This window comes from Syngnathus typhle, linkage group LG12, assembly GCF_033458585.1.
Source record: "Syngnathus typhle isolate RoL2023-S1 ecotype Sweden linkage group LG12, RoL_Styp_1.0, whole genome shotgun sequence".
Classification (NCBI taxonomy): domain Eukaryota; kingdom Metazoa; phylum Chordata; class Actinopteri; order Syngnathiformes; family Syngnathidae; genus Syngnathus; species Syngnathus typhle.
Genome location: NC_083749.1, coordinates 11,685,549 through 11,710,576, shown reverse-complemented (window position 1 = coordinate 11,710,576; position 25,028 = coordinate 11,685,549). Strand labels below are relative to the sequence as shown.

At 42.6% G+C, this 25,028-nt stretch overlaps 1 protein-coding gene across 4 annotated transcripts in view; it reads left to right on the top strand.

The window, feature by feature from the left end:
- tbc1d13 (TBC1 domain family, member 13) overlaps positions 1-24,220 on the top strand; it is a 69,303-nt gene extending 45,083 nt beyond the window's left edge. For 2 of the 4 annotated variants that reach the window (XM_061293284.1, XM_061293283.1), the window contains 8 exons: positions 1,755-1,854; positions 2,899-2,981; positions 3,089-3,248; positions 7,878-8,088; positions 8,215-8,378; positions 8,704-8,864; positions 9,740-9,797; positions 21,691-24,220. In XM_061293284.1, the coding sequence (XP_061149268.1) occupies positions 1,755-1,854; positions 2,899-2,981; positions 3,089-3,248; positions 7,878-8,088; positions 8,215-8,378; positions 8,704-8,864; positions 9,740-9,797; positions 21,691-21,756 (1,003 nt within the window). In that variant the 3' untranslated portion in view covers positions 21,757-24,220. Of the gene's footprint in view, positions 1-61; positions 1,118-1,197; positions 1,296-1,754; positions 1,855-2,898; positions 2,982-3,088; positions 3,249-7,877; positions 8,089-8,214; positions 8,379-8,703; positions 8,865-9,739; positions 9,798-21,690 lie in introns of those variants that run through there. The other 2 variants (XM_061293286.1, XM_061293285.1) reach the window with 2 other exon arrangements.
- Positions 24,221-25,028: the final 808 nt, after the last annotated feature.

Here is a 25,028-nt window from a genome sequence, read left to right as displayed (position 1 = left end):
GGTCGGCCGCCTCAACAATGGAGGCGCGGAACAAGGTCCACTCGGACTCAATGTCCCCCGCCTCCCCCGGGACGTGGGAAAAGCTCTGCCGGAGGTAGGAGTTGAAGCTCTTCCTGACAGGGGATTCCGGCAGATGTTCCCAGCAGACCCTCACAGAGCGTTTGGGTCTGCCAGGTCGGACCGGCATCTTCCCCCACCATCTGAGCCAACCCAGGACCAGGTGGTGATTAGTTGACAGCTTCGCCTCTCTCTTTGCCCGAGTGTCCAAAACATGCAGCCGCAAATCCGATGACACGACTACAAAGTCGATCATAAACTGCGGCCTAGGGTGTTCTGGTGCCAAGTGCACACATGGACACCCTTTTGTTTGAACATGGTGTTCATTATAGAAAACAACACCGCTCGGGTTCAGATCGGGGGGGCCGTTCCTCCCAATCACGCCCTTCCAGGTCTCACTGTCATTGCCCACGTGAGCATTGAAGTCACCCAGTAGAACGATGGAGTCCCCAGAAGTAGCGCTCTCCAGCACTTCCTCCAGGGACTCCAAGAAGGGTGGGTACTCTGAGCTGCCGTTTGGTGCATAGACACAAACAACAGTCAGGACCCGTCCCCCCACCCGAAGGCGGAGGGAGGCTACCCTCTCGTTCACCGGGGTGAACCCCAATGTGCAGGCGCCCAGCCAGGGGGCAATAAGTATACCCACACCTGCTCGACGCCTCTAAGAGAGTCCAGCCCCTCTCGAGAGGGCTTGTACCGGAACCCAAACTGTGCGTGGAGGCAAGTCCGACTATATCTAGTCGGAACTTTTCTGCCTCGCACACCAGCTCGGGCTCCTTTCCAGCCAGAGAGGTGACATTCCATGTCCCAAGAGCCAGCTTCTGCAGCCGGGGATCAGACCGCCAAGGTCCCTGCCTTTGGCCGCCGCCCAGCTCGCACTGCACCCGATCCCTTTGGCCCCTCCCACAGGTGGTGAGCCCATGGGAAGGGGGACCCACGTTTCCTTTTCGGGCTGTGCCCGGCCGGGCTCCATGGGCGAAGGCACGGCCACCAGACGCTCGCCTTCGAGCCCCGCCTCCAGGCCTGGCTCCAGAGGGGGGCCCCGGTGACCCGCGTCCGGGTGAGGGAAAATGAGATCCATATATTTTATTCGTCATAAGGGGCTCGTGTGAGCCGTGCTTTGTCTGGCCCCTCACCTAGGACCCGTTTGCCATGGGTGACCGTACCAGGGGCATGAAGCCCCAGACAACATGGCTCCTAGGATCATAGGGGCACGCAAACCCCTCCACCACGATAAGGTGACGACTCACGGAGGGGTCATTAATACTCATGTTTTATTAATCATGGTCAGTGATGCCAGAGGTTTACATTTGCTATTTGTCATGAAAAAAAACATATTAGTATCCAAAAGCTGATGGTTTACTTTTTTATTTTAAACATTAGTTGTTGTTTAGTTTTGTATAGATAATAATAATAATACCGCACCACTGAAAATGGTAGACTTGTGCCATAAACATTTTCATTTGGCCTCGAGCAGAAAACAGAATTTACTTGTTTTGAATTGGTATGAAGGACTTGATAAGGTTCTTCTACTTCCTACCCCTTTTAAACATGGATTGTATTTTGTCTGATGACACGTCAATTTACCTACTGTTTTACTAATACCGTCCACATCAAATATCTGTGGTTAATTCTTCTTTTTTTTATCCCTGTCTTCTTTAAACTTCCTCAATTAATCAATCAATCATTTGCTACAGGGAAGTTTATTCGCAGTTTCTGAAAGAAATGATTATCCAACCCGGCATTGCTAAAGCCAACCTGGGTCTCTCTCGAGAAGATGTTACAATGGAAGACCATGTAAGTCTTTTTTTTTCTCTACAGACTGTTGCTTGAATCAATTGACACCAACACATACACACAGACCAAATTGTTGATACCCTTCCATAAAAGAAAGTGAAAACAGCCATCATTGTCACTGAAATAACTTGAAATCTCTATGACTAATTTACTCTAAAACCCCTGAAAAGTGAAGAGAAGAAATTTGACATACCACAGGTGTTAGAGTGGTGGTCACTCCACCTTATTTTGCAAGAACCACTTGGGAGACAATTAAGTCTTTTAGGGCACCTGCAGGCGGAGAGTCCCTTCGTCACTGTGCGTACAGCAATGATCGAATGGAGGTCTGACTCTCGCCTCCTGCATGAGCATTTTTATTAAGAGAAACAGGGTGGGTGTGACAGTGGACTGGAAGAGAAAGCCCTTGACCTCTAGTCAAAGCATAGCAGGGGATGTTTTACGACATTGTGTAGGATGGGACAAGGTAGGTTATTTATTACTGGTTACACACCAACATAAGCATAAAACTAATCTAGCTAGGTTATTTATTACTGGTTACATACATTCCAACATAATCATACGATCAAGATAGTTTGGAAAACCCTGACAACAGGGAATAGTGTTGGTAGCCTGATAATTGTGAATGGATAAATAAATTGGCACGGGTATTGAAATAGGGCTAAAAAAATGAAAAACTGAGTTTCCCTCAGCTCTCGGACTCTGTGGGCGTGTCCACTGACTACTCTGTAAGCACCTTTCTTGACTGTTACTCATCTGGCATTATGTGCTTAAGTGTCTTGTCATGTCAGTAGTATAATCCACAATTTGAACAACATGCACCATTTCAATAAACAGTGGCTGGATAAATGTTTATCTATGGTTGAAGCCTGTGTGACAAAAGGTCAGAAGGTTTAAGGGGGCCAATACTTTCGCAAGGCACTGTCTGTTCAGATCTAAGTTGTCCATTTTACTGAAGCTACATAAGACCGAAAGCAACTTGTTTGTTGCACTAGCTAATGGTTAAGTCTCTAGTGATTATAATAAAATAAATATTTTGGTTTTCAGCCTCTAAATCCAAATCCAGAGAGCAGGTGGAACACATACTTCAAAGATAATGAAATCCTACTTCAAATTGATAAGGATGTAAGGTATGGACTGAACTCAATACGGGAATATATTTCTATCTGAATCCGCTTTTGTCTTCTTCAGTACATCAGAATTAAATTACTGAATATTTGGTGCTTACATTTTCCAGGAGGTTGTATCCAGACATGGCCTTCTTTCAGCGTCCTACGGACTACCCTTGCCAACTTATCCTGGACCCTCAAAATGATTATGAGACATTGCGTCGGCGAGTGGAACAAACTACGCTGAAAGCACAAACTGTAAATCGCAACCGCAGTGGAGTAACCAATGTATGTTTGTATGTTTCTTCTCTCACAAATGTTATTTGGGAAAACACCTGTTTGATTAGTTATGTTCAATTTGTAAAGGTGAAGAGAAAAGGAATATTCATTGACCACGACGTAAAGCTGGAGCAGCCGCTGTGTGAATAGAGGAAATCTTTTTAAGGCTCATTTGTCACTCATTTGTGTTGAAAGCAATTGTCATTGTCTATATTAGTATTGCATAATAGGGAATGAACAGAGTAGTTGATGCATTAACTTTGCCATTCCACATTTCTAGTTAGTGCTTGAAGTTGATTACCGTAATTTGCGGACTATAAGTCGCGTTTTTTTTTCATAGTTTGGGTGGGGGGGGATGCGACTTATAATAAGGAGCGACTTATGTGTTTTTCTTTTTTTTCAACCCCCCCCAAAAAAAAGGGAAACCGCGATAAACGAACCGCAATGTAGCAAGGGATTACTGTAATTTGAATTTCAAGTGACGTCAGTAGCGCGACGATCAAAGGACAAAGATTGATCACGGGATGACGAAGGGCCCACCGTACTACCGGCATCATTAGCGACTTTGTTTCTAAGTGACACGGTGGACGAAGAGTTTGAAGCAGGGCTGTGGACTCGGTTGGATTTTTGCACCTAGTCCGAGTCCGAGTCCGGCCTCTTGGCCATGAGTCCGAGTCCGAGTCCGGCTGTCCATTTTTTCTGTTAAATCATGTGACTGCTTAGTCTTTATTCAAGGCTAATTTAGATCAAAATCTAAATAATTACAACAGTTTTGTGCTGGCTTTGTCTTTATTAAACATATAAACGAATACAATAAACAGATACTTTCAAGTTTTAATCATTAATTACACCATTATAGCTCAGACATTTATCTAAACACAAATAATTAGTGACGACCCCTTATTTGGAAAGCGAAAAACCCATGTCGTACGGCGTCAGCACTACGTTGTTTTCAATAAAAACATGAAGAACTCACGTTTGCGTCAGTCAATTTTTATTTTTATAAAGGATTATTCTCATTTGATGCCATCCGCGTTCTGCCATTGAAGCGGGGTGCATTCAAAGACCAGTCGTACAGACGGAACACTCATTCACTTCACCAAAACGCAACAATATAATTACGTGAGCTCTTTCATAAACCTCGATGCAAAGAAACTCCTCTTTTTGGGTACAGGCTACAAGGAGTATATATTACAAAGGGGACTTTATACTTAATTGTGATCATCATTCATCCATCCATCCATTTTATTTTATTACTCAGGTATTTTCAAAGCAAATTAATATTGTTGCATTTATTAATTTGCTTTAACATGACAGCGCAGTATAATTAAAAGCTGACACGATAGCAATGTCAAACGTGTTGATTTAAGAAAAAGCCACACACGTTTTGTGATCAAATCTTTCATAACGAGAATGATTTGAGTGGATTGATTTTACAATTTTAATCCCCCCTCCCCACCATCTGTCACTTTGCTTGGGACAAAAGTAGCCTTCAGAACTGAAATTTCGTCTCAATTATTCATTCAAATCAATTCACTCAAATCATTCTCGTTATGAAAGATTTGATCACAAAACGTTTCCGTCTGTACGACTGGTTTTTGAATGCACCCCGCTTCAATGGCAGAACGCGAATGAATTTAAAGACATCAAATGAGAATAATCCTTTATAGAAATTAAAATTGACTGACGCAAACGTGAGTTCTTCATGTTTTTATTGAAAACAATAAATAGTAGCATAGTGCTGACGCCGTGCTGACGCCGTACGACGCCGTACGACATCGGTTTTTCGCTATAATTCGGTATAATTTGAGGTAGTCCACGCGCACCCAAAGTTAAGGTTTCATGGGAATATTATTGTCATAATTGTCTGGACCATATATGATAATTGTCTAATGTCAGTTATTGATAGATCTTGAAGATGTCAAGTTATAGGTGCATATAGCACGTTCATTGTAAGAGGGGAAGAGATGTTGTGTATTTTGGGCTAACTCAAATTCCGGGATGGGCGCATTCTGTGTTGTTGTGGTACGCCCTGTGAACGCACTGTGAGTAAGGAATAAAGCAGTTATCATTCACGTCGTTGTCCGACCTATTCTTGCTATCTAAGAACCTGGAAAATAGTAAGGATATAACATATATCACGGGTCATTACGACGAGTTTGGTGGAGTTTTTACTGCTTCTTCCAACTCCTACCGCGCTGACTGTAACCTGACACTCTCTGGCTGCGTCTTGCCTCTTTTTTTTTTATTGTCGGACTCGGTGGACTCGGTCAAAATCAGCACTGAGTCAGAGTCCGAGTCCGGCAAAAATGACCGAGTCCGATTCCCCGAGTCCGAACCAAGTCCACAGCCCTGGTTCGAAGGATTTAAGGTTTTGGAGTGACACAGAAGGTTTGAAAAACTTTTATGGCTTTTACCCACGCCCAGTCCTACTCTACGGAGCTCTCTTTCACCTCCATAGATTGAAGTCGGGGGCCGGTGCTCGGCCGGGTGGCTGTCCAGGGACGGTGGATGGGGCTCGGACATGGCTTTTACGCACACCCGGTCCTACTCTACGGAGCTCTCTTTCACCTCCGTGGATGGAAGTCGAGGGCCGGCGCTCGGCCGGGTGGCTGTCCGGGGACGGTGGTTGGGGCTCGGTCATGGCTTTTACGCACGCCCGATCCTATTCTATGGATCTCTCTTCCACTTCCGTGGCTGGAAGTCCACGCCGCCACACGCCTGGAAGTTTGTTTTGTTAAATAAAGAGCCGTTTACCAAACCCACGTCTTTCCTTGTACTTTGTTAAGGCTACAATATTATTTTATACTATCTATGGAATAACGACAAGGCTGATGTCAGCGCAGCGTTGTTGACAAAGGACGAGGAATTTGATCGATGGATTTAATGATTTAGAGTGCACAGATGGTTTGATAATATTATTGCTTATATAATAGTTATTTGATATCTAATTTATATATCGTTATATGGGCCTGTGGAATATTTTGAAGTGCAAGCGCCGTCAGCGGCGCGTACCATTTTTGACAAAGGACAATCGATGGATTTAATGAATTGGAGTGACACAGATGGTTTTATAAACGTGTTATTTATTAGGAGTGTAACGATTCATCGATACACATCGATTAATCGATATAGTGCTTATTTATTTATATAGATTTATTGGCATCGATGCTAAACGTAAACATCGATTTATATCGCCGTGTTTGACCTCGGACATTAGACGCGACTTTATTTTGAAATCCAGTTCAATGTTGCTTGCTTCCTCTTTCCGGGAGCAGTGCGCGGCGTTGTTGTGTTGTGAGCAGAGCAGGCACGTGAAAGGGGAGTCGACAACTAGTACGCGGCTCCTGGGCTGGTGCTATGGCTAGTGTCCAAAAAGCCGAGGAAATTTGCTCCCCTTTAGGCTTCAAGTCATTCGTTTGGAAGCACTTTGGATTCCAAAGAAGAGATGGCTCAACGGACAAGACACGTGCAGTTTGTAAATCCTGCCATGCGGTGATTAAATTTTCAGGGACCACAAATCTCGCCGCACATTTAAAGAAAAAACACGACATTAAAGTTCAGTGTTAAAATAAGCACTTTGTATACTACAATACTCTTGTAATTTCCTAAATAAAGAGTTTGCAGTACCTTGTTGATTTTGCGTATGAATTGTTATAAATCAGGATATCGGCAAATATCGTATTGTAGTTCTTTGTATCGATATGATATCGTATCGTGACAAAACCCGCGATTTACACCCCTATTATTTATGTAATAGTTTTTTTTAAACAACTCTGAATGTTACGTCAGGGCCGTTCTCAGCTCTTCGTTTGTGTTTATGTCACGTTAGCATACCTATCGTTTAGCCTGTTGTTGCTCGTTCATGACTGTTCTTGGTGTTGGATTTTGTCGAATAAATTGCCCCCGAAAATGCGATTTATACTCCGGAGCGACTTATATATGTTTTTTTTTCACATTTGTGGGCATTTTATGGCTGGTGCGACTTGTACTCTGGAGCGACTTATAGCCCGAAAATTACGGTAATCACATCTGTTTTTGTGTAGGACTAACAAAACTAACTCCTCCTGACTTAAATCAGCAGGTGGTCAGTCTCGCAGTACAGTAATCCCTCATTTATCGCGGATAATTGGTTCCAAAAACCACCCGCAGTAAGTGAAATCCGCGAAGTACGGTCACCAACAAGAAGTACTGGGCAGGCTAATGAGTTAGCAGAAAGATGCTAGTTCGCAATCGTGCTAATTCATGATCGTGGTAACACGCGAAAACGGACTTCTAAGGGAATGTAAATGAACATTTGGAGCAATACTACATTGTCCTAAAGGTTAGACACGTTTCCTCAATTTAGAAGTTTTATTTTGACTTTTAAATGTTTTTTTTAGTTTGGAAAAGAAAATGCGCGATGTAGTGAAGCCGCGATAAACGAAACGCGAAGTAGCGAAGGGAACACTGTAGTCTTAAATATTCAGCTAAAATTGGGAATTAAAAAAAATATTGTTTTAATCATGAAATTCCGCCGTTTGCTGTGTGTAAGCACCATCAGACTGGTTTGTATTTTTATTCCCTGAATGTGCTGCGTAAATATGATAATTGCACATTACTACATCACTATTGAAGAAATTGTATCTATCCTCCCAGGTCAGCTCCCCTGGAAAGTCTTTGAATTTGTACCCATCTAATGAATACGAGGTGTTGCCCAATGGGAGTGAAGCTCACTGGGAAGTGGTGGAGCGCATCCTCTTCATCTATGCCAAACTCAATCCTGGAATTGCTTACGTCCAGGGCATGAATGAAATTGTTGGTCCAATTTACTATACCTTTGCCACAGACCCCAACAGCCAATGGAAAGGTAGGTAGGCCCTGTTGTTTTAAAATGTTAATTGCAGGAAGAGGAAGAACAAAGTGAACACTCATTACATTTGCATCTCAAAATAAAAGAAATAGTCACCTGGGTTTTTATTTTGTATTTTTGCAGAGCACGCAGAAGCGGATACTTTCTTCTGTTTCACCAACCTGATGTCAGAGAACAGAGATAATTTCATCAAGAGCCTGGATGATTCCCAGTGTGGCATAACATACAAGATGGAGAGTGTGTATTCAATGCTCAAAGAAAAAGACCAGGAGCTCTATTTCAAGCTGGTATGGACACAATAAAAAAAAAATCTAAGGACAGTCATGCATTCACCCAAAGAAATGTGTGGTTTTATTTAGGGTATTGAAAGACAGAACTATCTTAAGTCTACACACCCCTGTTCAAATGCCAGGTATTTGAGGTGGAAAAATAGTGACAAAGATAAATGTAAAATAAAAAAGTGAAAGTGGTTTCACAAGTGCATAACGTATAATTTGTTTATTCAGAGTGAACCAATCGCATTCAAAGCCATCTACCACTATTTAAAGTACCACAAATGCAGTTCATTTTGGCATTAATGGTGTGGTTTTCCTCCTTTTTCTTTGCACGTAGCTAGAGCAGAACATCAAGCCTCAGTACTTCACCTTCCGCTGGCTGACCCTGTTGTTATCGCAGGAGTTCCTCCTACCAGATGTCATCCGCATTTGGGACACTCTGTTTTCTGACCAGGACCGCTTCTACTTCCTCATCCTGGTCTGCTGTGCCATGCTCATGTGAGATGCTCAGCCCCATGATAAAATGAATACCGTTTTTTTCCGTGTATAGTGCGCCCCCATGTATAATACGCACCCTAAAAATGGCATGCTGATGCTGGAAAAAAGCCTGTACCCATGTATAATACGCACCCAATTTTTATGATTGATATGACAATTTTATTTTTAAGTCCCAATGATCGTCACACACGCAGGGAGGCAATGGGTCCCATTTTTATAGTCTTTGGTATGGTCTTAACTAGGCTGGATGTAATTTTTTTTGTTGGCGTTGATTTCTCCGACTGCCCATAAACGCACCACCGCGCTCCGTGCGCGCACGGGAAAGAGGCGTGCGGACGTGAAAAAGGCCGCTCTGTATGGGAGAGACGTTGAAGAGGAATAAAAACACCCTTGGAAACCAAAACTTGGTGATTTCAAGTTTCATTTCGAGGGACATTTGTCACGTCTCGTCCCCAGTTTTGCTATGTGTCTAGGTTGCCATAGTTTCTGTTCGCGTCGCCCCTCTCTTCCTGTGTCACCTCAATCGATGTAACGTGTTTAGTATTTAAGTCCTGTCTGCCCCTCGCTCACCGTCGGATCATTGCATGTGTTACTGTCATGATGTCTGTTTGCTTTCTGTTCCTGTCTTTGGTAATGTCACCCTGTCTTTTTGTTCCACGACTTTGTCGGTCAGTCCTGTTGTTGGTTTTGTTTTCTAAAAAATAAAAATAAATAAAAAAATAAATAAATTAAAAAAAATTTGTACCCATGTATAATGCGCACCCCAGATTTTAGGACAATAAATTTGTTAAATTTTGCGCACTATACACGGAAAAAAACGGTACTTAAGCAATGTCATCTTCCTTATGGTTTCTCTTGACCTAACACATTTACAGACTGATCCGGGATAACCTTCTGGCCGGAGACTTCACAGTGAATATGAGATTACTACAGGTAGGTGTCTTTTGGTAAACGCTACAGAGGTCTTTCTTCAGTATATTTAGTTGGTTGGCTGGTTTTCTTTTCTTACCCATTCTTAAAATCAACGCAAACTCAAATGCATCCCAACAAACCATATGAGAAGGCTAATTTCTTATTGGATTTAGAAACATGAACAGAACTCAAATATCCTATCTCAAAATATTAGAATATCATAAAAAAGTACACTAGTAGGGTATTCAACTACCGTAATTTTCGGACTATAAGTCGCGTTTTTTTTCATAGTTTGGGTGGGGGCGCGACTTATACTCAGGAGCGACTTATATATGTTTTTTTCACAAATTTTTACTTTATCATTAACACATCACTTACTTACAAGTATAGTTGACCACTTCACATGTTATTTTTAGTATAGTTGATCACTTCACATGCTTTGATATCTTTATCTTGAACATATTCAAAACATGAAAAATAGAGAGAAAAAAATCAAATACAGTAATTAACACTTTAAAGTGCCGTATCCTCTGGACATGTCCTCTGTCACCAGGATGACATAAAGGACGAAGGCTAATTTCTTATTGGATTTAAAAACATGAACAGAAAGGTTTGTGGTTTAAACTCACCTTAGAGCAAATATTTTAATTTGTTGACAGGCTTTATTGCTTTTTTGTTCTTTTTTTCTTATTTATTTTGCCTCTGTGCTGGGTTGTAACAATAGTGATTTGAATTGGAAATTTTTTTTTTATTTTAAAGAAGCGTCCATCAAATCAAACTGAATCAAATCATTCCACTTTAAAATATATTGAGATCTGTACCAAATTGTCTTATTGGAAAAACATATCTAAGGGAGCTCCACATTTAAATTAGTAACACGTTCTTTCACATGTACATGTGCATAAAATGGCAACAAGAAACTCATTGCATCATACCATCTCAAACAGAGCCATACCATATAGAATCGAATCATTCCACTTTAAAATCGAGCCATTTCCGATTGTATGGCTCCTATGTATCAAGAAGCATATTGAATTGTCTCTTATTGGAGTGATGCATAACCCTACCTCTGTAGCATAATGCACATTTTGGAAATTAACACTACACATACAGGACCGTCTCAGAAAATTAGAATATTGTGATAAAGTTCTTTATTTTCTGTAATGCAATTAAAAAAACAAAAATGTCATACTTTCTGGATTCATTGCAAATCAACTAAAATATTCCAAGCATTTTATTATTTTAATAATGCTGATGATGGCATACAGCTTAAGAAAACTCAAATATCCTATCTCAAAATATTAGAATATCATAAAAAAGTACACTAGTAGGGTATTCAACTACCGTAATTTTCGGACTATAAGTCGCGTTTTTTTTCATAGTTTGGGTGGGGGGGCGACTTATACTCAGGAGCGACTTATATATGTTTTTTTTCACAAATGTTTACTTTATCATAGACACATCACTTACTTACAAGTATAGTTGACCACTTCACATGTTATTTTTAGTATAGTTGATCACTTCACATGCTTTGATATCTTTATCTTGAACATATTCAAAACATGAAAAATAGAGAGAAAAAAATCAAATACAGTAATTAACACTTTAAAGTGCCGTATCCTCTGAACATGTCCTCTGTCACCAGGATGACATAAAGGACGAGAAATTTGATCGATGGATTTAATGATTTGGAGTGACACAAATGGTTTGATAATATTCTTGTTTACCGTTTTTTTCCGTGTATAGTGCGCAAAATTTAACTAATTTATTGTCCTAAAATCTGGGGTGCGCATTATACATGGGTACAAAAATTTTTTTAATTTTTTTTTTTTTAATTCTTTTTTTTTTTTTTTTTTTTTTTTTTTAAGTCCCAATGATCGTCACACACGTAGGGAGGCAATGGGTCCCATTTTTATAGTCTTTGGTATGGTCTTAACTAGGCTGGATGTAATTTTTTTTGTTGGCGTTGATTTCTCCGACTGCCCTTAAACGCACCACCGCGCTCCGTGCGCGCACGGGACAGCAAACGAGCAGGTGATCGAGCAAGCGTCTGATACGAGAGCATTGCGGTCGCATGGAGCGTGTTTGAAGTGAACAGCAGAGAAGAAAGGCAAAGTGTTGTGAAATAAAATGCACAGAACGGATGCGCAAGACACGTCAGCTATATAAAGAGCGAGAGTTGTTTTCTTCCTATTAGTTTCAATTCACAGTTTAATTAGCAGTTTCAATCAGCAAATAACAAAATGCGTATTACAGGTAATATTTTATTTCACAACACTTTGCCTTGTTCCTTTGGTCTCTGCTGTTCATCCTAAAACACAAAGGCGCTCTTTAAGCAATGCGACAGTGAGCGCCCGGCGCGCTGCGGTTGCGCGACCGCACCAAATTAAGCTCCCTGCGCAGTGCGCACTGAGGTCCACTTAAATTTTAGAAAGTACATCAGGACTTTAAAAATATCTTCTAAATTTCAGCGACGGCTCTGTCACAATAATCAACCAGCGCGGTGCAGTTGGGCGGTCGGCGGCGCGCTACGGTTGAGCGTTCTCTCGCGCGCTCTCGCTCTCTCTCGCTCTCGCACACACGCAAACGGGATATCATACGGAGGCCGCCATTACAGATGCGCAGAACGGATGCGCAAGACACGTCAGCTATATAAAGAGCGAGAGTTCAGTTCTCTACCTAAATCCGTATTACAGGTAATATTTTATTTCACAACACTTTGCCTTGTTCCTTTCTTCTCTGCTGTTCACTTCAAACACGCTCCATGCGACCGCAATGCTCTCGTATCAGACGCTTGCTCGATCACCTGCTCGTTTGCTGTCCCGTGCGCGCACGGAGCGCGGTGGTGCGTTTATGGGCAGTCGGAGAAATCAACGCCAACAAAAAAAATTACATCCAGCCTAGTTAAGACCATACCAAAGACTATAAAAATGGGACCCATTGCCTCCCTGCGTGTGTGACGATCATTGGGACTTAAAAAAAAAAAAAAAAAAAAAAATTTAAATTTTTTTTTTTTAAAAATTCATAAAAATTGGGTGCGTATTATACATGGGTACAAGCTTTTTTCCAGCATCAGCATGCCATTTTTAGGGGTGCGTACTATACATGGGGGCGCACTATACATGGAAAAAAACGGTATGTGATAGTTATTTAAAATATAGTAGTTTATATATCGTTGTATGGGCCTGTGGAATAATTTGAACTGCGGCGCGGCACACGGCATTGTTGAGTGATGTGAGTCACCCCGCTCACTCTTTGTTCGAGCTTCTGCCCTCTGGGAAGAGGTACAGAAGCCTGCGCTCCCGCACCACCAGACTCTCAAACAGCTTCATACTCCAGGCTGTCAGGATCCTGAACTTGCTTCCCCGTTCTGGGTAGCGTCCTGTACTTTTACTGTCTGTATGCACACTGGCTTTTATTCGTTGTGTTATCTATTTATTTATTATTTATTGTTACTCTTATTATTTATTGTTTGTGCCTTCTTGTTTTTTATATTGCGTCGTTTACTTGTATGTCTATCGTGTAATATGTCTTGTCACCGTGGGATAGGGGAAACGTAATTTCGATCTCTTTGTGTGTCTCGGCATGTGAAGATGTTGACAATAAAGCAGACTTTGACTTTGACTTTGACAAAGGACGATCGATAAAAGACGAGAAATTTGATCGATGGATTTAATGATTTGGAGTGACACAAATGGTTTGATAATATTGTTGTTTATGTGATAGTTATTTAAAATATAGTTTATATATCGTTGTATGGGCCTGTGGAATAATTTGAACTGCGGCGCGGCACACGGCATTGTTGACAAAGGACGATCGATAAAAGACGAGAAATTTGATCGATGGATTTAATGACTTGGAGTGACACAAATGGTTTGATAATATTGTTTATGTGATAGTTATTTAAAATATAGTTTATATATCGTTGTATGGGCCTGTGGAATAATTTGAACTGCGGCGTGGCACACGGCACTGTTGACAAAGGACGATCGATGGATTTAATGAATTGGAGTGACACAGATGGTTTTATAAACGTGTTATTTATGTAATAGTTTTTTTAAAATAATTGAATGTTACGTCAGGGCCGTTCTCAGCTCTTCGTTTGTGTTTATGTCTCGTTAGCATACCGTATCGTTTAGCCTGTTGTTGCTCGTTCATGTCTGTTCTTGGTGTTGGATTTTGTCGAATAAATTGCCCCCCAAAATGCCACTTATACTCCGGAGCAACTTATATATGGGTTTTTTTTCACATTTTTGGGCATTTTATGGCTGGTGCGACTTATTACGGTAATCACTTGAATCGTCTAATTAACTCGAATTACCTGCAAGGGTTTCCTGAGCCTTGAAAAACACTCAGCTTGGTTCAGTAAACTAAATCACAAGTATAGGGAAGACTGCTGATATGACTGTTGTCCAGAGGAGCATCATTGACACCCTCCATCAGGAGGGTAAGACACAAAAAGAAATTTCTCAAAGAGCAAGCTGTTCACATACTGCAGTTTCAAAGCACATCCACAGTTTTTTGGAAGGGGGAAATGTGGCAGGTAACGCTGCATAACCAAGAGAGATGACCGCAGCCTTAACAGCATTGTGAAGAAGAATCGCTTCCAGAATTTGGGGGCGCTTCAAAGACTGAAGCTGGAGTCCAGGTACCAAAAGCCACTGTTCACAGACGTGTCCGGAAAATGGGCTACAATAGCCGTATTCCCATGGTCAAGCCACTTCTGAACTCAAGACAACGGAAGAAATGTCTGACTTGGGTTATGGAAAAGAAGCACTGGACAGTTGCAGAGTGGTCCAAAGTCCTCTTTTCAGACAAAAGCAAGTTTTGTATTTCATTTGGAAGTCAAGGCGCCAGAGTCTAGAGAAAGGCTGGAGAGGAGCAAAATCCAAGTTGCTTGAAATCCAGTGTAACGTTCCCGCAGTCAGCGATGGTTTGGGGAGCCATGTCAGCTGCTGGTGGTGGTCCACTGTTTTATCAAGTCCAGAGTAAATGCAGATGTGTACCAGGAGATTTTAGAGCACTGCATGCTTCCATCTGCTGAAAAGCTCTATGGAGATGATGATTTCATTTTCTAGCATGATCTGCCACCTGCCCACAGTGCCAAAACCACCAGTAAATGGTGTACTGACCATGGGCTTACTGTCCTCGATTGGCCTGCCAATTCCCCTGACCTAAACCCCATAGAGAATTTGTGGGCTATTGTGAAGAAGAAACTGAAAGACAGCAGACCCAACAATGCAAATGAGCTAAAGGCCGCTACTGAAGCATCCATAACACCTCAGCAATGCCACAGGCTGATTGCCTCCATGCCACGCCGCACTAATGCAGTAATCCGTGCAAAAGGATTCCCAACCAAGTACTGAGTGCATTAATGGACATTTTCAAATTAATTTGTTTTGCTGCTATAGATGTTTTTTTTTACTTGGTCTGAGGAAATATTCTACTATTTTGAGATATGATTTGAGTTTTCTTAAGCTGTATGCCATAATCAGCAATATTAAAATAATAAAAGGCTTGCAATATCTCAGTTGATTTGTAATGAATCCAGAATGTATGACGTTGTTGTTTTTTTAATTGCATTACAGAAAATAAAGAACTTTATCACAACATTCTAATTTTCTGAGACAGTCCTGTACATAAGAGAAGGGGGGAGGGGGGCAAAACAGCCCTACTTATGATTAAATATTAGTATATTGCACATAAAATAAAATAAATGATATTAAAAAATTCGATAAAAGTTAAGAAACAAATGGGTCTTGGAAATTAAATCTAAGTGTACTGCACTAGAATTTCAGTACAACTAAACAGTGCTTGGCCAGAAATTATTTTGTGTAACACTGGAGAGAGCTTGTGTACCTCCAGTACAAATAAACTTTGAGAATCACTTCTTTGAAGAGACGAGGGTTGAAAAAATCCACCTGGAATTGACAATGTACTAGACTCGTGACGTCACCTCTTGGAGCCATGTGCTGGTTTTGTCTTCAGCAGGACTGTTTTGTGCTGATGCCGTTTAAAATAACTCTATAGCGAGCGTTTAGCAAGAACTCAGAGCACGTACCAAAGTAATGTAAACGGTATGCTAACGTTACATGACACAACGAACTGAGAACGTGACTGGTATGTTAACATAACATCTTAAGAGTTATCCAGACAACCATGTACAGCAGTGGTCCCCAACCTTTTTTGCGCCACGGACCGGTTACATGTCAGAAATATTTTCGCGGACCGGCATTTATACAAATAAATAATACATTTATATAAATAAATAAATAAATAATATATTTATAATAAATAGGAGGGTGCGGGTTCATCATCGGTTTAAAGTCCGCTTTCCAGGCGCCGCTGGGTTGGACTGGGTTCTCGATATGGCCTTCTTCCACCGGGAACGGTCCATGGCCATCTCGTGGTTGATGCCGAGTGCCTCCATGTCGGCTGCCACGGTCACCTGCCAGGTCTTTTTAGGTCGGCCACTGGGTCTTGTTCCCTGTACGTTATACAACATAACTTTCTTCACCCAGTCGTTCTCGTCCTTCCTCACTACATGTCCGTACCATCGCAGTCTGCCTCTCCTCACCACATCCACTATGGCCTCCACTCCCATCTTCTGTCTCAGCTCTGCACTACTCTTTTCTTCCCTCATTGAAACACCACACATCCATCTGATCATTCTCATTTCTGCTCGGTTTAGTTTGTCTTCGTGTTCTGTTTTCAGGGCCCATGCCTCACTTCCGTACGTCATACTACCTCTAACACAGGCTGAGTACACTTGGCCTCTCATCTTCAGGGATGGGGCCTTAGATGTTAAAAAGGGCATGAGTTCCCTGAATTTCTTCCACCCGCTTCTCACCCTTGTGGTCACTGCTAGGTCCACCCCCCCATCAGCGTTAAGCATGTCTCCAAGATAGCAGAAGCTGCCCACCACCTCGTACATCTCCCCATCTACCACAAGCCCCTCTTGCTCAGCTGGGTTTGCTTGGGCGACTTCTACCCTACACCGCTTGCAATGGAAGGTCTCACTTGCAGCTAGTAGGCTGCCTTTTACTCCGCTGCATCTTCGATGTACCCATCTGTGGCAACCCTTGCACCGAATAGAGTAAGCTTGCACTCCCTTCCCGCAAACTCCACATGGCCATGCTCCTGACTGCAATATCACTCCCAGGCCAGCACCACCGACCATGACCTTTGATTTTGCCGCATTCACCTTCATTCCTTTCACTTCCAGGCATGTCTTCCAGGCCGCTAGCTTGCTTGCTAGGTCTTTTCGGCTGTGAGCCATCAATACTAGAGGTGTAAATCGCTGGTTTTGTCACGATACGATATAATATCAATACAAAGAACTACGATACGATATTTGCCGATATCTTAAAGCCTGCTGCGATTCATTCACGATATATCGCGATATAGTGCTCTACGATCTATATATTTTTTTTTTAATAAAAAATATAGAACAATATCCTGATTTATAACAACTCATACGCAAAATCAACAAGGTACTGCAAACTCTGTATTTAGGAAATTACAAGAGTATTGCAGTATACAAAGTGCTTATTTTAACACTGAACTTTGATGTCGTGTTTTTTCTTTAAATGTGCGGCGAGATTTGTGCTCCCTGAATATTTGATCACCGCATGGCAGGATTTACAAACTGCACGTGTCTTGTCGGTTGAGCCATCTTTTCTTTGGAATCCAAAGTGCTTCCAAACGAATGACTTGAAGCCTAAAGGGGAGCAAATTTTCCTCGTCTTTTTGGACACTAGCCATAGCACCAGCCCAGGAGCCGCGTACTAGTTGTCGACTCCCCTTTCATGTGCGTGCTCTGCTCACAACACAACATGCGCGCACTGCTCCCGGAAAAAGGAAGCAAGCAACAATGAACTGGAATTCAAAACAAAGTCGCGTCTAATGTCCGAGGTCAAACACGGCAATATAAATCGATGTTTACGTTTAGCATCGATGCCAATAAATCGTAGAGCATTATATCGATTAATCGATGTGTATCGATGTATCGTTACACCCCTAATCAATACCAGGTCATCCGCGCAGAGCAGCTCCCATGGTCGTCCACCCCTCACTTCCCTCGATACCACATCCATCACGATAGCAAACAGTAATGGGCTGAGCACTGATCCCTGGCGCACCCCTACCCTTACTTCAAACCCATTACTGTCGCCAACTCCTGTTCTAACAGTTGTGCAGGCTCTGCAATAGAGAGCCATCACAGCCTTTACTAGTCCCTCTTCCACACCCGACTTCCTTAGGGCCCACCTCACCACCTCCCTTGGCACCCTGTCGAACGCTTTTTCCAGGTCAACAAAAGCAAATTACAACCTCTTCCTCTTCTCCTGATGTTTCTCTTGCATCTGTCGGATGACAAAAATTGCATCTGTTGTACCTTTACCAGCCATGAAGCCATACTGCATCTCGCCCACCTTTACCCGTGTCCTCACCCTCCTTTCCAACACCCTCTATAATAACTTCATTCCATGCTCCAGGAGCTTTATAGCCCTGTATGACCCGCATGCAAGTGGGTCCCCCTTCCCTTTGAATAGAGGCACCAGGACGCTTCTTGTCCATTCCTCCGGAACGTGCCCCTCAGCAATGACACTGTTACACAGGTCGGTCATCCACTGCACACCGACGTCTCCTGCTGCCTTTAGCATCTCTGCCACCACTCCAGATGGTCCAGCTGCCTTTCCATCCTTCATGGCCTTCATGGCTTTTCCCACTTCTGTCCGTGTGATCGGGTCACATTCACCCTCCACTTCGTCGCATCCTGTCTCACCATCCCAGTCATTCTCCACATTCAGCAGCTTCTCCATGTACCTCCGCCATACGTCCTTCACTTCTCTGTTGTCTGTCACGATGTTGCCATCCTCGTCCTTCACACAGTTTGCACCGGTCACACCACGCCTGTCCTAAACCATTTGCTTCGATATCTTGAAGAAGCTCTTTTGTCCTCTCTCACTCTCCAATTCACTTGCAAATTCTTTCCTCTTGGTCTCTTGGGCCTCCCACACCGCTGTCCGTGACGCCCTCCTTGCCTCTACATACGGCACTCGGTCTGCCTCCCTTTTAGATTTCTTCCATACTTTATGGCACCTCCTCTTCTCATTCACCGCTCTTTCGACGCTGTCATTCCACCACCATGTCTCTCTTTGTCTTGCTTTATCCTTTGACCATCCGCACACCTCCTCTGTGGCTTCAAGCAGAGCCTTCTTTATTGCCTGCCACTTGCCATCCACACCACCCGACTCCATCATCTCCTCCACTTCTTCTGCTATATGCTCAATCTTCTCCCTAAACTCGTTTTTATTCCCTCCGCTATGTAGCTTCCACACCTTCAACTTGGGAGGATACTTCTTAGCCCCCACATACTTGATCCACAGAGTTAGGTCCCCGATGACTAGGCGATGCTGAGATACACACTCTTCTCCGGGGATTGCCTTGACATCCCTAACCAGGACGCGGTCCTCCTTTCTGACCATGATGTAATCTATTGTGCTCTTGCAGCCACCTGAACTGTATGTTACTAATTTGGCTTCGTCCTTCTTGAAAAACGAATTGCACAGCACCAGCTCCAGTGCGTCGCCGAACTCCAGGATCCTCTCTCCCTCTGCTTTCCGCATGCCGTACCCCTGTCCCCCATGTACCCCCTCAAAGCCATCCGACTCCCTCCCCACGTGTCCATTCAGATCACCTCCCAGAATTATAACCTCATTCTGGGGGATCCCTGACAGCACCACGATGGCCTTGTCCCAGAACGCATCCTTCTCGTCCTGACTTCTGCCAACTTGAGGGGCATAGATTGAAATTATGTTTGTCAGACGCTTCCCAATGATCAACTTCACAACGATGATCCGCTCATTTACCCTGCTAATAGTTAGCACTTGATCTATCCACTTTTCAGCAATAAGTACACCAACACCACCAGTCCCTTCGTTGCAGCCTTGCCAAAAGAACTTGTACCTTCTGCCGATTGCACCCAGCATCCTTGCACTTCCACCCTTCCATCTCGACTCCTGGACACAGCAGACATCCACCCTTCTCCTGTGTAGAGCCTCAGCCACCTCCCCCGATTGGTGTGACATGCTGCCGATGTTCCATGTAGCCACCCTAACACGTGCCTCCTGCCCCTCTCTATTCCGGTTCAGGCCTCCCCGCAGTCCATCGGGCTGAGGGCCGTCATATAATCTACCTGCAGTTTGGCCTCCTTTTCCATCATTCTTTTTGTCGTAGGCTGATGAAAATGCCCACGGAGTACTTAAGGCTGTACCCCGCCTCTCCTGTGTTTGTCTAGCCATACTGAGAATTTTCGGAGCAAAAACTTTTTACAGCCGGATGCCCTTCCTGACACCAACCCAATTGACTCCCTTAGCCCATTCCTCTCCCGAGGAGCCCGCTGGGCAGTGGTACTATTTAACCCATAGTTGGGGGCTGGTTCGTGGGCACCAGGGCGTGTCCACACACCGGTGGGCCTGCGTGCCGCACGTCTAGGGGCCAAACCTCCTCCGAGTCCCTTGTAGTTTAGCCTGGGTCCGTGTTGTACCCAGTTACCATGTGTCGCCGCGTGGAGGCACTACATAGGGCTTGCTGTTAGAGAGGCTGTGTACTGGCAGGGAGAGACTTACGCACTCGGTTCTCCCGTTCGCATACTGCTAGCCAGCGGTGAGGGTTGACAGAGAAGTGACATGCACTGGGCACTCCACCAACACGCTAGACGCATCACAACAACCCGACTTGGTGTTATGAAGTCAGACACATAGTTCGATTCCACCTCCGGCCCTCCCAGTGTGGAGTTTGCATGTTCTCCCCGGGCCCGCGTGGGTTTTCTCCGGGCGCTCCGGTTTCCTCCCTCATCCCAAAAACATGCTTGGTAGGCCGATTAAAGACTCCAAATTGTCCCTAGGTATGAGTGCGAGTGCGGATGGTTGTTTGTCTCTGTGTGCCCTGCGATTGGCTGGCAACCGGTTCAGGGTGTCCACCGCCTACTGCCCGATGAGGGCTGGGATAGGCTCCAGCGCGCCCGCGACCCCCGTGGGGACTAAGCGGTTCAGAAAATGGATGGATGGATAATAAATATATAAATACGATGAAATAAAATGATACGACTGTCATAAAAACAAGTACAAATGACAAAAATAAAACTCACCATTACGTTGAATTAGTGGGAGCACTGAGTTTGTTTCTCAGAAACGAGCCGGTCCCATCTAGACGTAATCGGAGACAATGACACCCGAAGTGATTAAGGTTTGTCTTTTATTGCAGGATGCTTGGTCTCCATGTGTTGAAGCAGTTTTGAATGCTTCATTGCCTGGATAGTTAGCCTGTCGCCACATATTAGCTTTGCGGGCTCGACTGGGGAAACATGTCACGTGACCGGGACGAGTGTCTTGACCTGAATTAATTGATCGTCGATAATTTTGTTTTTTTTCTGTGCGTCTTGGCGGCCCGGTACCAAGTGACCCACGGACCGGTACCGGTCCGCGGCCCGGTGGTTGGGGACCACTGATATACAGCATAAATAACGTGCTAACAAGTTTATCGAACCGTTCATGTACTCCAAATCATTAAATCAACGAAATCTTCATCCTCTGTGTAACCTAGAAATAACTCCGTTAAACCCCGGAAGTAGAAGATGCAGCGCTTCCTCTTCTACGTGGCTTACGTCACACTCATCATCAGTTGCAGTTCCAATTATTCCCCAGGCCTAGAGCGCCCTCATGCGGTTTAGTGTGAAAATAACATGTGAAATGACATAATGTGTTAATAATTTCACACATAAGTCGGTCCTGAGTATAAATCGCGCCCCCGGCAAAACTCTGAAAAAAGCTGCGATTTATAGTCCGGAAAATACAGTAATTAAATTCATTGTATACTATTTTTTTATTTCATGATTTTATTTTCTACTCAGGATTACCCTATCTCAGATGTCCATACCATTCTGACTAAGGCCAAAGAGCTCCAAGACAACTCGTAACCTGTTCACCCTTCCAGTGGCTGCTTCCTGTCAGATTAAGTTAGTGGAAGCACAAACAACAACAAAACATTTTCAGTTATATTTAAAGGACCTCAACGCATATGTTGTGTGGAAGAAAAAAACTGCATATTGCCTTTTAACTGTATGACTGATCTTGTGGTCAGAGGTGACTGCTAAGAAAACAACAAAGCAACCATCATTGTGGTGAGGAGGAAATGCATCTCAGTGCATGATGGGGAACAGGTCCCTGTGTGGTCATCCTCCATTCTCAGCCATCTCTCCCATGGAGACTTGTTACCCTGACTAATTTAGCATCTGGAGCAGTGGGAGGCATATGGCATCGGTCTAACTAACTAACCAACAATCATTCTGAAAACATTCCGGAGAGCTTCAACAATGTTGTCAGCATTTTAACGAAACACTGCAATCGTATTTGTTAGCGTATTAAATTTGTTTTGTTTTTTTCTCGATGTTTTTGGTTCTTGTGTGTTTTAAAAACGTGATGAATCCTGTAATTTTCTGATCTTTGACAGTGACAATGTTAGAAAGGTAATTATGATGAAATAACGTGTTTTGGAAAATAATTAGTACGACACTTCAGCATTGTGCCTTTAGCCCTGTTAATAAATGTATTTTGTTCTATATCACACCAACATATATTGAATTTTATTGAAAGGATTGGGAAAACAAACAAAACATCTCGAGACAATTCACACTACCAATTATGTTCTGTTCTAAGTGCAGTAAATTTGCCAACTTTTTTTTTATATATTATACTTTTAAAAATACTTGATAAACTAGGTTTATGTTGCAAGCTACCTTGGGAAAAAATGTTGTCATCCATTTTAATTTTCTTTGCAGATTATGTGCCCTTCATGCAATCATTCAAAACTCACTTTTTCAACATTCTAAGGTTATTTACTGATCAACCCATTTTTTATTCGAAATTTTAAATCCTTTCTCCCAGTTTCCTGACAGATTAAATCATTGCAAGCCTTTTGGCAGTTTTGAATTACAATATGAATGTAAAGAATGTATCCATAAGCCTTGGTCTACCACATATCATCGTCTCACGAACATGTTAACAGGGTAAAATCTATAAGTAAACTAACGTTTCATCATATCATAATTACTGTTTGTTTGTTTATTGCGGCGCGCTGGAGCACTGGGTAGCACGTCCGCCTCGCAGTTAGGAGGGTGCGGGTTCGATTCCACCTCCGGCCCTCCCTGTGTGGAGTTTGCATGTTCTCCCCGGGCCCGCGTGGGTTTTCTCCGGGCACTCCGATTTCCTCCCACATCCCAAAAACATGCTTGGTAGGCCGATTGAAGACTCCAAAATGTCCCTAGGTGTGAGTGCGAGTGCAAATGGTTGTTTGTCTCTGTGTGCCCTGCGATCGGGCTGGCAACTGGTTCAGGGTGTCCCCCGCCTACTGCCCGATGACGGCTGGGATAGGCTCCAGCACTCCCGCGACCCCCGTGGGGACTAAGCGGTTCAGAAAATTGATGGATGGATGTTTATTGTAATGCACATAAACTGTAATGGAGTTCCTTATTGATTAATTACTTTGTGCATTGGTTGAATGTCGAGAAAAAGTGTTTAATGTTGGCCAATCTCTTTATGTGTAATGCCAACTATTATTATATATATATCTTTTAATCTGTGTTTTGGGAACCGCAGTTACTGACTATTGGGGCACTTGACCACACACCATGTACACCATACTACCCTATGGTTTTTTTACACTAAATAAACTCTCCATAGAAATTTGAATGTTGCACATTTCATGATTCACTGTTGATGTACTGGTACTTTTTGTGTTCAACATTAACTTTGTTTTCATCAGAAAGCTGCTTAAAGGAATGTATATTTGCTGAGGAGAGGGTGAAGATGAGAAACTCAACAGGGCTATTGGCATTGTGTGTTGCCAATGTAAAAATAGCTTATCAAATGTTTCAAATTCAAGAGACCAATATTAATTCTCCAATGTTACAATGAAACTTTTGCATTTTTACCACATCTACTTTTTATTGGACAATTGCTATTTATTTCATATATGTATAATATTGGCACCAACACAATCAAGGAAATAACATTTTCCTTCCAGTAGTCTCCATACAATCATTATAAAAGTGCCACCTCCAGTTTAATTGTACCAAAACTGTAACATGTGCATGTATTCACTACAAATAAACCTTTTTAACGTCAAAGAACCCCTAATTTTAACATTCTAATATTCCAGGTGTGTGCAGTGTAAACCATTATGAAGAACCTTACAATAGAAGTTTGTGTTGGGGACTGGTGGAGAGTGGAATAATAGTGTTCAATATACTTGATATAAAGGGTTGTCATGTTGCATGTTCCAAAGTTTATAATCATCATTTTGTAATGGATCCGGTGTTAATAGTTGTATATATGTTTTTACTTGTTTTCTGATGTGCATTAAATTGAATGATGATGATACAACTTCCTTTACAGGAGTTTGAATTTAGCTGTCAGATGCTGGGTTTTTAATTAATATGATGAATGGTGTTAACAAAAATCAATCCTGTCTGCCATTTTGATTGGGGATGTACTTCTACTGCCAAAGAGTAACATTGCTCAAATCTGAATTTAGTCCTCGAGACTATTAGCTCTAGTCTCTCTTCAAGACAGAAGATATTTAACTCAAGACGAGGATGAGTCTGAAACGATTTTAATCCATATTTTAGAAAGCTATTCCTATAAAGCCTGGATTAAAAAGTGAATTCACCTAGAACTAGACTCTGCAAGAAACTGGTGCCGTTATGTTTAAGTTATAGCAGAGTATCTGCATATTCATTGAGGATTGCTACATCTGAGCAACATACATTACACATTTCGCTCACCAAGTGGGGAGAAAATTGGACTGATGTATTACTCCATTGCTTGCATTATTATAAATGGCAAAATGGTCAAACATTACCCAAGTACATTTCTATTACTACTCAATGATTCTCATTTGATTTATACAGTATTTAACATGTGTTAAACATAATCAGGTCAGTTGGAGTGTTCGGCTGAATCCAACAATCTTCACATTGGTCGTTGCATTTTATTTGGCAAAAATACCCCTGAGAAAAAAAAGTGGCGAACGGAAAAACAGATTCCTGGACACAATGTTTTTCTTTTGTCTGGCTTATGTATCGTTTAAATAAAACGCAATGGAACCTTGTATGGTACAGCCACTGATGCTCTCCATGTTTTATTTATGGCAAGAGGTAACAGGCTCATTCATTCAATCACACCTCACACT